This window comes from Rhinatrema bivittatum, chromosome 9, assembly GCF_901001135.1.
Source record: "Rhinatrema bivittatum chromosome 9, aRhiBiv1.1, whole genome shotgun sequence".
In the NCBI taxonomy this organism is placed as follows: domain Eukaryota; kingdom Metazoa; phylum Chordata; class Amphibia; order Gymnophiona; family Rhinatrematidae; genus Rhinatrema; species Rhinatrema bivittatum.
This window is the reverse complement of record NC_042623.1, coordinates 45,549,127-45,565,132: the sequence shown is the minus strand read 5'-3', so window position 1 is coordinate 45,565,132 and position 16,006 is coordinate 45,549,127. Positions and strand designations below refer to the sequence as shown.

Genomic DNA, 16,006 nt, shown 5'->3' with positions numbered 1-16,006 from the left:
CTGCTGAGCCTTGACACTCACACGTGTGGATTGGGAATCATTCCTATTACGTACTTAGTCATCTCAGAGGATTCCAGAGGGCTACGTGAGGATCTTGCTGTAAAATCCTGTAGTTCTGCTGTTGCACAAGCTTTATGTAGCTAAAGAAATCCCCTTAATCCAAGGTGACCAACCCAACAGTGAGTATGTGTGAGCAAAGCTGACCACATCTGTCTGCTTCAGAAGCTGAGTCCAAGCACTGTGTCTTTGTTATATAAAGCAAAAGACACAGTTGGAAATATCCAGTTAGGGAGTACTACATGTGTGAGGAAGTGCTATTGTGCTGAGTATTTCGTCCCTGAGGCTCAAAAGAAATGAAATGTATTTGTACGCCTGCGAGTGAATCTGCAAGCGAACAGAAATTAAAACCTGACTGGGTGTTATGCATGCCCACTCAGGTCCGTGGGAAAACTGTGCTCCGCAACACACAAAGCAGAGGAATGTGGGGTCCTGAAAGTCTTCCTGTCTTCTGCCAATGTTTCTTCCATGTGGACGTGTCAGTCTCCTTAGCAGCAGGGACAGAGAGAGAGACAGTCCAGGCTGGGCTTGTTTCCCCAGAAGAGGCAAATTAAGATTCTCTTTTGCCTGCAGTGTGAAGGAGTTTCTCAGGGACTTTTCTTTCCTTCCTCCCTGCTGTCTGGAACAAAATTAAAGTGAGGTAGGCAGGCTAGTATTTCACTTTTGATGAATGCATATTATTATTGGGTGAGGCCATGGTAATCAACTTACATCATTAAAATGATTAGACTAGGGCCAGATTAATAACTGAGTGGTGATGCTGCGTGTTGCCCCGCGGGAGATAAAAGTTTGATTCCCGAGTCCAGCTAGGCCCGGGGATTCCTGCGGAGGCAACGTTTGCATCCTTGGAATGGGGTGGGGGCAGGGGAAGCCATCCTAATGACTGCGACGGTAATGCCTAATAGGCTCAGGGTGCACATATACCAGGTGCCATCAGGAGCTACATGCTCTGGCCCCTGGCTGAAGGGCCGTCACTGCAGTGACTGGACTAGAAGTAAAGAAGTTAAAATGGAGTAGGGAGGGGGGGAGAACTCAGGGGAATGAATATGAAAGATCATGGCACTAGAGTGGAGTAAGGACTGGTCCTGACTGAGCTGGATACCCAAAGGAGCAGGAGGACACTGCCGGGACATGAAAATAAAAAATGATACTAATCCTTAGTGTCAAGAAGGGCCGTTACTCGGGATGCGAGAACCTCACTTTGGCCTCTTCTCTGTCACCTCTCTGCTCTGTGGTCATTGACCTGCAGTCCCAGGTTTCGAGTGCTGGCCCTTGAAGAGCTATAAACAGTAGCACTTCCTAATTCAACCAGGAGCTGGCGCATGCTTAGTCTTTAAAGACAAAACCCGCTGGATGGTCTATTAGCCTGAAGGAATTCTTGTAGAGTCAGTCTGGGTACGAGTGGGCCTACGCATGAGGAAATGTCAGTCTTGCACCCTCCTGGGCACCGGAGGCTGAGTCTTCTTTCCAGCCCACTGCCAGCCGAGCAGGTCTGAAGGTTCTGTTCTGACTTCCAACAAGAGGTTCCCTTCCTCAAGGCTTTGGCTTCGTCCACTTCCAGGCTGCTTAGGCCTTCGTACCTTTCTCTTCTCCTTTGCCGGGACCAACCAGTTCTCCTATTCCTGTGGTTCCTCCTCTGTCTTGTTCCCAAACATCCTTTCTTCTGCCTCAGCTGGGATGGGAGTGGGGTGGAACTGTAGAGCCATGCCCTTTCCTCGGAGCTCGGCCCCAGGATTCCTGTTAGAGAGGTTTTCCATCCGTTGTATTTGCATACTGTTTCCTAGAACTGTCACTCTGCACTCCCTGCACAGTTGATTTCCATTCCTTGTAATAGGCTTCTTTTGCCTATCTTTACTGTGGGAGTTGTATATTTCACCACACCCTGATACTTACTAAACATTAATTGGCAAGCAAGAAGTGGGAATGCAGGAAAGTTGCAGATAAATGAGGTTTTGATGCCTGTGTATTATATATATACATACAGAAGATAATGGATGGGATGCTTTCCATAAGCAGGGAGCACTGGGCACAATGGATTCTCCGAAAGCGAAGCTCAAATTGTTTCATAATATCATCAGAAGGCCAGGATGCCAAAACTATATCCCCCCCATATCCCCGTGTTCTCACTTCCTGCCTGTCAACATCTTACGAAATCAGCATCTAACTTCGATGATAGATTCATTGGGAATTCCCAATGGCATAACGCTGCCTTTGGCGATGAATTCTACAATGTTTAACACGTCTTGCATTTCTCCGCAATGTGTTTATTTTCAGTGTCTATTCCTGGCCACATGACTTCGGGCTATAGCTTTCATACATATGATGCTTGGATGCACGGCAAGTAAAACTTTCTAAATGCACAATCTTCCATCTTTTGCTGTGATGATGTAACTTCCCTCACAGAAGACATTTTCTAGGGGTGTGCAGAAAAAACATTTTTTTGTTTTTATTGGTGGTGTGTTTTTTGTACCATTTTGATTTAATGTTTTATTTATTTATTTAGCCATTTTATATACCGTCATTCCAAATGACGATCACAACAGTTTACATCATGACATGAATGTTAGAGGAAGCCAATGATGTTCATTTGATGTGTTAATATATCATCCATTAAGCGATAGACCCACACATCATACATTTTAGCGATAGACTCATACATTGAATAAGGTGGTCAGAGGTGGTGAGATATATAGGGATGAGGTAGCAAGGATGAGGTAGAACTTTTTAGGAGTAAGTACTGATTTCAGAAACGGTTGTTAAGTTACTAAATTCCATTAGTGTGCACTATTTTGATTTAGTGCATACAGGAAGCCTAACTTTCATACCTATCAGTGGAACAACATTTGTGTGTAAAGTGGATGCACAGACATTAATGCTAGTATGTGCAGCAGGAAGAAATACTGCGTTATTTATGCTCTGAAAGTATGCCTGTACTTTTCAGTATGTACAAATATTTCCGGTGCAAGGAAAGGCATACTTCCTCTACCCATTTTATAAACATACACAGGTGTATTTTATATGCAAAATAATCATAACCCTGCATGAATAAACATCCAGAATTACACATGGACGCAGATATTTTATAAAGTATGCATAGATGCTGTTTTGAAAATACTTACTTGCATATATATTTGGAATCACTAATTTCCTGATACCTCCCCGATTTTGCCCGGTCCTTCTCCAGGTCGCCTAGACCCTCTAGCACTTCATCCTGAACCCTCACCAGTTCACTCTGGCTTCCCACCCAAAAACTGAGAAACATGTTAAGTGTAAGATTTATTTATTTTAACTTTTAGCTTGTCACACTCCAGGTTGGTAACAAGAAGAAATCATCTGAAAGGGTGCCTGATACACACATACATTGTTACCGTACTATGATGGCACACGAGTAATTTGTAATCTATACCACCCATATTTCTCTTTATCGTGACCTTCTGTAAACCGTTGTGATGGTATTTAACTTAACGACGGTATAGAAAAATTTTTAAATAAGTAAATAAATAAATAATATAATCATCACAATATAACATAGTTAACAAATATACAATACTTAATATTTCACAGAGAAAACTAAAACATTGCACACTGTAAAAATATAAAACAATAAATCTATAATCTGAAAACATAAGTGAGCATTACAAGTGAGTGCATAGCTTTCTCCACACACAGCATTTCTGATACCGTATGCTTGGATACTGAGAGAAAGCCACTTGTAGGATTTGACTAGTGGTGATTTTCTTTGATCTTGCTTCCATTGGGAAAAGATGGAAGGTGAGAGGCCACCGCTGGCCCTGACGCAGAATCTTTATTTCTACAAAATTACCGCTGGATTTGACAGCTTTCAACAGAGCCCAGCCCTGCTGGAATTCAGAAGAGAAATACCCTTTCCTGAAGTCACTTCGGTTCATGGTGATTTTGGCGAGACCAAGTTGTTTCCCGATTTAGAAGGTTACTGCTTGGGGTTGATTTTCCTAGCAATATTCAGCTCTTATCTCCTCCTGCGCAGGTGCAGGCTGAAGAGCCATCCAGCCTATCATCAACTTGTTGTGTTCTTGTCCAGAGTGACTGAGGACGGGCAGCGAGGTATAATTAACATGAGCTTATTCAAGAGCCACGGGCCTGCACGTGCTGTTTACACATAGTTAGGAAGTACACAGAGTTGCAGCGGCTGCTGCCAAGATAGAGAGGAGAGGACTTTCAATCTGGCTGCCACCTAGTGAAGGGAACTATCACTTGCTTGCCAGGCCGCCTACTTAACTAGGTATTGGATGTCCCACCTAAAAAATGTGCTCCCCACCTCTTGAGTACCTATAAATAGATAGATATAGGGACTGACTATTATGTGTCTCTGTATAGCGCTGCTACATGTTTATGTGCTTTATAAATGATGTTATCATTAATAAAATATTTATATATTTTATATATATATATATATATATATATATATAAATAAATATATATTTCCTGCACACAGACATATATACAAACATACATACCTGAACCGAGCGGGCACGAGGGTGGTTGCAGCGGCCTCTGAACGGATGGCCCAGCTCTAGCCAGCCCGTGCTCTTTGCCGCCCCTTGCGGCCGCCGCGTTCCTTGCACCCAGGCGCCTCGCTCGGCGGCGGCGGCGGCCGCGGCTTCGGCCCTCAGCTCCGTGGCGGAACGTTCCGAAGATGACGTCAGCGGCCCTCGAATCCCGTGTCGCTCCGCTTCCGAAGGAAAGGAAAAGCAACAAGAAGGAAGAGCAATGGCGACACTGGATCGCAAAGTGCCCAGTCCGGAGGCGTTCCTGGGCAAACCCTGGTCCTCCTGGATCGACGCCGCTAAAATACACTGCTCCGACAGTAAGAACCCGACCGGATTTGCCGCCTCGTTTGCCCCTCCGGCCGTTCAGTTACTTACAGACACCAGGAAAAAAAGTCAAGAGAGTGGCCCCCGGTGTCCTCCATGCTGCTCCCTTTCTAAATAAATGCCTCCAGAGCCAGGTCCTGGATGCAGAGAGAAGGGCAGAGGGGTCTGGGGTTGGGGGAGCTGGTGAGAGCGTGGCGAGGTGTGTGCAGAGGGGAGAGAGGGGTCCCTGCTTTGCTGGCTGGCTGGGGGGTTGGATTGACCGGGTTTCCCAGTGCACGGCTGTGCTTTCTGATTACACTGGATGTGAACGGTACTCTGTTGCTGCACACTTTGGGTACCCAGTCTGGGCCAGGTAAGGTGAAATCGGACTTGGGGCAAAGAGGTGTGTAACATGCTGTGATTGCCTTGCAAAGGAACGCTACCTGACTCTTGCTTTGCTTCCATCTGCAGATGTAGATTTAGAAGACACTGGAAAAGAGGGTGGAAAAAGCAGGGAGGTTATGAGGCTTAACAAGGAAGGTAAGTGGAGCCTTGGCACCACCAGTAGTGGATGGCAAAATCCTCACAATGTGGCATCTTCAGTTTACAAAAAATAAAAGGGATAAGGTGGGTCTCTTGGGTGTGCAGGTGACTATTACTTGGTTTTAACTCGGTCAAAGTATATAGCATGGCTGAAAAGGTATGACAAAAGGCATTGAAGTAAAAAGTTTCGCAGTCCTTTACTTTAGCAGCCATGTTGATCTTAACTTCCAGGTTTGTTAAAACAATGCTAAATACATCTGTAAGGGAACAGGGTTATACGAGGTGCTGTTGTAAAATATAAATTTAAATAAAAATCATTATCTACAATTGCTAAAACATATATATGATTAGGTGCCTCTGCGCTATGCTCTACCCTAATAAACCCTCTCCATCTCAATGACAGCATGCAGCCAATACCAAATACAGGCCGCAAAGGTTTTGGTGTGGTGTTGAGCAGAAAACGCTCTTCTTATGCAATATACACCCCATTGGAGATCTGGAACCTAAAACAATCTTTTTTATGTTGGCTTAATCTAGACAGCTTAGGTCTCTAGCATCATGATCTACATTTGGCTGCAGGTAGATGCACAGGGAGAGCTTTCTCTGCTTGCCGGTGTATATTCATTATTAGTACTGCACAGAAATAGGAAGCGCGGGTTTTACATGGCGACTCAATGGTTAGTTTGGTATTAGATGCCATGTGTTGATTTTTGACCATTTTTCTCAGGTCAGACTGAATCTGTAAGTAATATTGTAGCCTATCAAATTAACACTTTCCTGCTACCTTGCACATTATCAGTGAGAATACAGGAAATACATCATATTCTATAATTTGAAATAGTACCTTAGATTGCAGAGGACTGTAAGTTGTTAAAATAAGAAACTTTAGCAATAGCTGTAGACAAATCAGAAAGACAGAGTTCTGTAAATTAGCATTTCACAAATTTGTTGATCGAAAGGTAGTCTCTAAAGTTTGTAGAGTGTACATGCTTACTGCTCTCCACAAGAAAAGCTACTCCTATTTCTTTTAAAACTTAATTCCATGACATAGTTTATAGCAACAGAGGGATCTCATTTCTTTGTGTTGATTTGATCTCCATACATTCAGGGTTTTATATACATTATTATATATATATATTTTTTTATTTATTTTGCTCCTTTGGGCTTCTAGTTGACTTGGAAGCGACTCCTACAGAATCCATGGCAACATGCAGGTTTGTTCACAGCTGTCTGGAGTTTCCCCCTCCAATTTTTAACCCCTTCTTGTCTGTCCGAGCCTTGATGAGTTTTCCTCTCGCCGAGAGAACAGCAGTTGCATGTAGAACCCAGGACAATGGTGACCATGAGCGAGCCAGTAGCTGTGTCACTGGTAGTCAATAGCTGTGACTCCTGGCCACCCTGAGGATGAGAAGCTGAGCTCAGGAATGGTCTCTTAGAGATTGGTGGTGAGTGGTCAGGCTGGTTCATAATTGTGGTTTGTTTTTTTTTTTTTTTTAAAGGACATGTATGGAAGTACATCAAATTCTATCCACACTCTAAATCTCAAGAGATTTTTTTTCCTTCTCAGTTTGTAGCTCATATGATAACTGATTAACATAAGCAAAGTATTTCCTAATAGCTTTCTGAAAACTTGTACATTTGCAGCATGAAATTACAGGACGTACTGAAACCTAAGCTTATACAAATAGCTTATGCTGGAAAGGCTCCAGTTTGCGCATTCTCCCATTTTCTGCTGTCTTCATGGACCTAGGCCCCTGATGCATGGCAATGCAGATCCCACAGAGTGGGGGAAAAACCCTCGATGAAGATCTGCTTGCATCAGTTTTTCATCTAAATACATTTTGGTTGTGTTGTGAGACCGGAGTCTCCAGAGATGAGCTTCAAATTGACTTTTTAAACAATCCATGGTCTGTCTCACACTTAACAGTGTGGAATTAAAGGTCTGTTGCTGTCATAGCAGTGTTTGACGTGGAAATGAAAACACATTTACGTCATCCCACGGAAGAATGCTGGCAGCCATTTGTCTCCCAGCTGTGGGTGGTTGGTCACTGTTCCAAAACCAGATGCCGCAGAATGGAATTAGTCGTGTAGAGCAGGTCTTTAAATGGTTTGTTTTTTGTCCAGCCATTGTGAGTGCAGGTTGCCAGTAACATAAGATAGTAACATGGTAGTGATGGCAGAAAACGACCAAATGGTCCATCCAGTCTGCCCAACAAGCTGAAGGTAGTAACTGTCACTTTGTGTCGGTTATTCCCATATTTCTCCTAAGGATCGTAACTTTCGCTCTGTGCAGTTATCCCCAAAACTTATGATACCCATAAACATTTCAGCTAGTAACATTTTTTTTTACTGGGTGATGAGCTTTCTTGAAAATTCATAGTGTTGCTAGACATGCTTTGCTTATGAACTTGGCCATAGAAGCAGTCTTGTGCTTTTTCCCTTATGACTTTATATCAGTACCCCAGACTGTAGAAGTCAGGGTCCTCTTGGTTGTTGTCTGAATCCAGTTTCCCCTTTCCCCCTGCTGTTAAAGTGGGGAACAATATTTCATTGCATATACAGCATCAAGGCTTTAATGTTTTTGTATGATCATCTTGTTCTGCCCATCACACATCATCCTTCTATACCTGTGATTTTTATTAAGAGGCTTTATATAATTGTTGATCTCAGGTTTGCTCAGTGGAACAGGTTAATAGGGAATAGTTATTTACCCATTCAAAAGGTAATATGCCTAGGGGACACTCCACGAAATAACTGGTGGTAGATTTAAAACAAATTTCAGTTATTCTTTCAGTTAGTAGTTAGATAAGCTGTGGAATTTGTTGCCAGAGGATGTAGTCAAGGTTAATAGTATAGCTGAATTTAAACAAGGTTTAGACAAGTTGGAGGGCATTTTTTTTAAACAACTAAAAGCCAGGCAGGATTGGTGCTCACCACCTCCTATGTCTAGGTGTGATCAACAGGAAAGATCTGCCAAGAATTTCCATGTGGCCCAGGTTGGCCACTGTTGGAGACTTGATGCTGGCCTTGATATGCCTTTGGTGGACTCAGCATGGCATTTCTTATGTTCTTACTAAAGGCTTTAACAGGTTAGACTCTTCATAAGAACATAAGCCTTGCCATACTGGATAAGACCAAGAGTCCATCAAGCCCATTATCCTGTTTCTAACAGTGGCCAGTCCAAGTTACTGTACCTGGCAAGTACCCAAACATAAAATAGATCCCATGCTACTAATGCCAGTAACAAGCAGTGGCTATTCCGTAAGTCAGCTTGGTTAATACTTCATAGACTTCTTCTCCAGGAACTTATTCAAACCTTTTTTAAACCCAGTTACACTAACTGCCTTTACCACAACCTCTGGCAATGAATTCCAGAGTTTAATTGTGAGTTGAGTGAAAAATAATTTTCTTCAATTTGTTTTAAATGTGATACTTGCTCACTTTATGGCGTGCCCCCTAGTCCTTATATTATCCAAAAGAGTAAATAACCGTTTAACATTTACCCATTCCTTTCATGATTTTGTAGACCACTATCATATCCCCTCCTCAGCCGTCTCTTCTCTAAGATGAACAGCCCTAACTGCTTTAGCCTTTCTTCATAGGGGAACCGTTCCATGTCCTTTATCATTTTGGTTGCCCTTCTCTAGTGCAACTATATCTTTTTTGAGATATGCTGACTAGAATTGAACACAGTATTCAAGGGTGCGTTCTCACCATGGAGCGATTATAGAGGCATTATGACATTCTCTGTTTTATTCACCATTCCCTTCCTAATAATTTCTAACATTCTGTTTGCGTTTTTGACCACTGCAGCACACTGAGCCAACAATTTCAATGTATTATTCACTATAACGCCCAGAGTTTTTCCTGGATGGTAACACCTAACATCGTGTAGCTACACAGCATGGGTTATTTTTCCCTAAATGCATCACCTTGCACTTGTCCTCATTAAATTTCATCTGCCATTTGGATGCCCAATCTTGCAAGGTCCTCCTCCTCCAATTTATCACAATCTGCTTGTGATTTAACTACTCTGAATAATTTTGTGTCATCTGCAAATTTGATCTCCTCTCTTGTCGTACTCCTTTCCAGATCATTTATAAATACATTAAAAAGCATTGGCCCAAGAACAGATCCCTGAAACACTCCACTGTTTACCTTTTTCCAATGAGAAAACAGACCATTTCATTCTACTCTCTTTCCTGTCTTTTAACCAGTTTGCAATCCACAAAAGGACGCCTCCTCCTATCCCATGATTTTTTAGCTTTCTTAGAAATCTCTCGTGAGGGACTTTGTCAAGCGCCTTCTGAAAATCCAGGTACCACATCTATCAGTTCACCTTTATCCACATGTTTATTCATCCCTTGCAAAAATGTAGCAGATTTGTGAGGCAAGACTTCCCTTGGGTAAATCCATGCTGGATATGTTCCATTAAACCATGTCTTTCTATGTGTTCTGTGATTTTATGCTTTATGATAGTTTCCAAGATTTTTCCTGGCACTAAAGTCAGGCTCACCGGTCTATAGTTTCCTGGATCATCTTTAGATTCCTCTTTAAATATCGGGATTACGTTTGCCATCTTCCAGTCTTCCAAGTATAACGGATGATTTTAATGACAGGTTACAAATTACTTATAATAGGTATACCATCCAGTTCAGGTGATTTGCTACAATTTGTGAATCTGGTTTATGAAAGAGTGGTGTGGGAACACTTATTTAGGACTAGGGGACACTTCATGAAATTAACTGGTAGCAGATTTAAAACAAATTTCAAGAAAATATTTATATAATATATATATTTTTTCAATAAATGCATGATTAATCCATGGAATTAGTTCCTGGAAGATGTGGTCAAAGTTAATGGGTTAGTTAGGCTTCAAAAAGATTTGAACAAATTGTTGGAGGACAGGTTCATTAGACAAATAGACTTGGGGTTCACCACCTCTTCTGGAAGTGAGCAATATGGAATGGATATCCAGCACTGGGATCTGCTGGATGCTTCCCAATGCCCTGGCTTGGCCTCTGTTGGAAATAGGATACTGGGCTTGATGGACCAGTGGGCTTACCCAGCATGGCACTTATGAAAAGGATAAATCAGTCAATTAATTGGATGACTGGCCTCTTCCTATCAACAAATGCCTGGCAAAAACAACCACACACAAGCTCTGATTTGGGCATCCTAAGCATATGACTTGAATGCTTGAAATCTTGCACAAGTCTTATACTATGTGTAGAAGAATAAGATTATCAAATTCATCATTTTGGCACTTTGCTTCAGGTAAAACTTGTTTAAATCACAGCTTTGAACTGAGGGCCCTCTGTTTGAAAGCATGCAAAGTAGATGGCCTTTACTGTTCTTACCGCCTATTTATATTCTGTTTCTGTGATATTTTGTGTCTTCCAACCAACAACATGCTTTGCCTAGTTTTTTAGATGAAAAGAAATCTTATAACTGAGTGTACTATTACATTGAAAATGTGAGTTAGTGCTCAAGATGATGATCTAGCTCCATAAGAGCATAAATGGAAGTTCATAAGACCTTTTCATAAGAACATAATTGCCATACTAGGGCAAATTGAGGGACCATCAAACACAGTAACCTGTTTCCAACAGTAGCCAGTTCAGGTCACAAGTACCTGGCAGGATCCCAAACAGTAGATAGATCCCATGCTGCTAACACCCAGGGATAAGTGGTGGCTTTTCCCAAGTCTATCTAGTTAATAACAGTTTATGGTCGTCTCTGGGTACTTGTCCAAACCTTTTTTAAACCTATCTATGCTAGCTGCTTTTACCATATCCTCTGGCAATGAATTCCAGAGCTTAATTGTGCATTGCATGAAAAATTATCTCCAATTTGTTTTAAATGTGCTATTTACTAACTTCAGGAGTATCCCCTACTTTTTTAAATTTTTTGAAAGATTAAATACCCATTTCATGTGTATCCATTCTATTCCACTCGTGATTTTATAGACCTCTGACATATCCCCCCTCAGCTGTCTCTTCTTCAAGCTGAACAAGCCCAACCTCTTTGGCCTTTCGTCATAGGGAAGTCGTTCTATCCCCTTTATTATTTTGGTCACCATTCTGTGTACCTTTTCCAATTCAACTATATCTTTTTTTTCAGATGGGATTACCAGAATTGCACAAGGTACTCTAAGTACGGTCTCACCATTGAGTGATACAGAGGCATTATTTATTTATTTATTTATTTATTTATTTATTTATTTGAAGCTTTTATATACCGAGGTTTAGCGCATGCCTTCACCCCGGTTTACATTGAAACGAAACAATTATGACATTTTCACTTCACCACTCTTTTCCTAATAATTCCTAACATTCTTTTTTGACTGCTGCCGCCATGGCTGGATTTAAAGGTATGGTGCCCATAGACCGAGGCCTCAGGTTTGGGGAATCTTCCCCTAGAAATCGGAGGTCAGTGGGGGGAGTCTCAGTTTTCGGGTGTCTTCAGAATTTGGTGCTCAGTGCACTTTGCTTATGTTGCCTATGCCTAAATCCAGCCTTGGCCTTCTGCTGAGCCGAGGATGTCAAAGTATTGTCCACAATGACATCCAGATCCTTTTCTTGGGAGGTGACTTTTAATTTGGAATATAACATAGGGAAAAGTAATCCACACGGTTATTACCCAAATGTGCATCACTTTGCTCTTATCCACATTAAATTTCATCTGCTGTTTGGATGCCCAGTGTCCCAGTCTCTGAAGGTCCTTCTGCAATTTCTCACAATCTATATGTGATTTTACCACTCTGAATAATCTGCAGATTTGATCACATCACTCATCGTCCCCTTTTCCAGATCATTTATAAATGTATTGAAATGCTCTGATCCAAGTACAGATCCTTGAGGCACTCCACTGTTTGCCTTTTTCCACTGAGAAAATTAACCATTTAATCTTACTCTCTGTTTCCTGCCTTTTGATCAGTTTGTAGTCCATGAAAGGACATCGCCTCCTATCCCATGTCTTTTTTTTAGTTTTCTTAGAAGCCTCTCATGAGGGACTTTTGTCAAATGTCTCCTGAAAATCCAAATACACTACATCTACTGGATCACCTTTATCCACGTGTTTATTAACACCCTTCAAAAAAAAAAAAAAAGCAGATTTGTGAGGCAGGACTTCCCTTGTGTAAATCCATGCTGGCTGTGTCTCATTAAACCATGTCTGTCTATATATTCTGTGATTTTGTTCTTTAGCATACTTTGTACGATTTTTTTTTTTCCCGGCACTGAAGTCCGGCTCGCTGGTCTATAGATTCCTGGATCATCCTGGCTCCCTTTTTAAAGATTGGTGTCACTTTGGCCACCCTCCAGTTTTCAGGTAAAGGCTACAGATAACTAGTACTAGATCTGCAGTTTCATTTCCGCGTTCTTTCAGAACTGTGGGGAAAAATCCATTTGGGCCGGGTGGCTTTCTACACTTTAGTTTGTCAGTCTGTCCTATTACCTCTTTCAGGTTCATTGTGATTTGTTTCAGTTCTTCTGAATCATCGCCATTAAATATCCTTTCCGGCATGGGTATTTCCCCAACATCATCTTCAGTAAATGCCGAAACAAAGAATTCATTTAGTCTTTCTGCAATGACTTTCTCTTCCCTAAGTGTCCCTTTAACCCCTCGATGATCTAAGTGTCCAAGGCTTCCTGCTTCAGAAATTTTTAAAAAAGGTTTTATTATGAGTTTTGGCCTCTGCATCCAGCTTCTTTTCCAATTCTCTCTTTGCCTGCCTTATCAGTGTTTACATCTAACTTGCTAATGCTTATGCTTTTTCCTATTTTCTTGAATTGGATTATTTTTTCTCTGTATAATAACGAGTATAGAGAAAAAGCTGTTTTGATTAATATTCTGAGCCAATGGCCTGAAAAATCACAAAGAAAGTGCACACTGAGGGTTTGTTTGACAAACAGAGAAATGTGACGGCAGAAAAAGACTGTATGACCTATCTAGTCTGCCCATCTGCCCGACTAATTTAGCTTTCCAATTCCCATCACTCCCTCAGAGATCCCCTGTATTTATCCCATGCTTTTTAAAATTTAGGTACTGTTTTTGCCTCCACTGGGAGGCTCTTCCATGCATCCACCACCTTCTCTATAAAGAAATATTTCCTACGATTACTCCTGAGATTTTACTGGTTTCTTAAAGCTTCTTCTAATATGAAAATACTGTACTGGGGCTTTGTGCCAAACAACATAGAATTTCAGTGTTTAATACAGAATACAGATTGCTCAGGTCACAGAAATAACTGTGGCTAGGCTGTGGGCCATCGTCTCTTTTTGGTTATTATCTAACTGCTTGATGTAGAATCTCCTGTACGGTAGCGGAGTAGGCTTGATGTGTTCTGGTTTGCCGTTGCCTTCGGTCAGATCTGAAAAACGGACATGTATTTTGATTCCGCTTCCTCTTCTGGTTTTGGGACAGCAGTTTAAGGTTTTGTAACCTTAAAGTGACCACTAGGAACCAGTAGTCCTTGTTTTTATAGAAATGTTAGGGGTTTGTTTGGTTTGTTTTTTTTTTACATCTGGTTCCAGTGTATTCTGGTGTTTGTATTGTGTGTGTGTGTGTGTGTGTTTTTTTTGTTTTTGTTTTTTTTTTACCATTGAGAAACCTGAACAGCATACCCAGGAGATCATATCCATCATACCCTGGCTTACGAATGAGGTTCAGTTCTGTCATGGTATGTGCCCAAACTAACCTATTGGGAGACATTTCCTCAAGAGAGCGTTGAATCAGAATGTTAAAACAGATTATGCTAGTTTGGCCATATTGGGTCGATCTGGTTAAAACACTTGGAACGCTCCATTATTATTCTGTGGACCTTTTTTGGCTCTTACTTTTCACTTAATTGTACTATTCTGGTTATGTTGTGTGGATCCTTCAGGTTGATCCGACTTAAAATGCTGCGATCATTGGATGTGTTTTATAATTTTTCCGGGTAATTATTTGTTTTTAATGTTATTTATTATGGGGATAGTTTTCAAAGCCATTTACACGTATAAAACATGGGTGTATGTTTTATAAATGGCTTGTTATAAAATTGTCCCAGTGTTTACGTGAACCCGATTGCATGCATACTCTTATGTGCACAAAAAAATGACCATTCTAGGGGCAAGGTGGAATTTACTCGTACATTTCTGATTTTCAAAAGTGAGCGTGTAAATTAACCTGTACAAGTTAGGCCTTTCAAAGAGCAATTGTAGCTTTGTGGTCAGTTTGTCCACACTATTTCAGATAAATTTGATTTGAAGATTGGTGTAGCTTATTCATTTTTGAAATGCATAACTTGCATAACTTGTAATAAAATTATCTTCTGCATATTTCTTGTTATATTCTATTAGTAACCTATGTGAGTTTGGTACCATTTTTTTATTGTACCTTTTTTATACTGTATATTTGTAACCATGTAATTTTTAATATTAACTAATTTAATTATCTAATTCTATTTGGATTTATACTGTACAGTAATTTTATTATATTAATCACTGTGAGCCTTTTAGGTACAGCGATTCATAACAGTAAATAAACAAAGGGTTGGATCAGCAGATCCTTAGTGACCTGGTTACAACCAAGCTGTTTGAAGGCAACAGTGTTCATTTAGTAGATTGTTTTTGGATGCTCTTTCACTATTTCTTGAAGAGGATTATGAAGATCCAGAGCCTGTCTTGATCACTGTATTTGCTTGTATTCTGCAGCTGGTCATCGTTTTGGATCATCAAATGGATGGCAGTGGTAATCAGAGGTTTAAAGTCACTATGTAACATTGGCTTATCTATCAATTTATTGACCAAATCTGGAATTTTTGTGCGTATGTAGATCATACATTGGCAGGTTGTTTGATTGCATAAGCCATTCAGATGGAGGACAGATTATTTATTTGTTCATAGGATCAAAAGGCTTTTTCTGTAGGTGCACCATTGGTTTACTGGATGTAGCTCCCATGACTTTTATCTATTGTATGCTTGTAGAGGAAACTTCTGAATGTCAAAATGACACCTTAGCGCCATTATACAGAGTGGACATGGTCCTAGTATTTGAGTTTTCAGTAAAGCTTGCCATGATTATTGGCATGGTAATTCTTGAGTTGTGCTGTCTTGCTCCAGTTACTGTAATTTCAATGTTGGGCAACTTGTTGGTTGGATTCTTGGGCACTGGCAAAGTTAAAACAAGCTACTCTAGCTGGTTTCATGGAAAGATCTTGTCAGTCATTTGAGGTCCGTCATAGGGCTATGTGAGCCTGTTTCATTATTGTATCATGTCGTTAGCAGAGCTATGGGCAGCTGCCTGTATTTGGTACTTATTTCATGGTAAATTGTTTTTTGTTTGTTTTATTATATTAAATCAGTAGGAAAATGTTACTCTTACTATGCATTTGGATGTCTCCTTTTTCCTGGATTGATGATAGGTTTGAAAAATAGCAACCCAGGATTACAGTCCAAAAGATGGATCGTGAATAAAACTATTCTGGTTAGGTCCAGTGGCATAACCACCTGTGGGCTGTGACCCACCCGCTTTGAAGCCAGGCCCACCCAATTTAAGCCTCTGCTTGGTCAGGCAAGGCTAAAAGTAGA

At 40.9% G+C, this 16,006-nt stretch overlaps 1 protein-coding gene across 2 annotated transcripts in view; it reads left to right on the top strand.

The window, feature by feature from the left end:
• Nucleotides 1–4,711: 4,711 nt before the first annotated feature.
• ATXN7L1 (ataxin 7 like 1) overlaps nucleotides 4,712–16,006 on the top strand; it is a 265,888-nt gene continuing 254,593 nt past the window's right edge. For both annotated transcript variants that reach the window (XM_029615631.1, XM_029615630.1), the window contains exons 1-2: nucleotides 4,712–4,903; nucleotides 5,361–5,429. In XM_029615631.1, coding sequence (XP_029471491.1) covers nucleotides 4,807–4,903; nucleotides 5,361–5,429 — 166 coding nt within the window. In that variant the 5' untranslated portion in view covers nucleotides 4,712–4,806. The remainder of the gene's footprint in view (nucleotides 4,904–5,360; nucleotides 5,430–16,006) is intronic.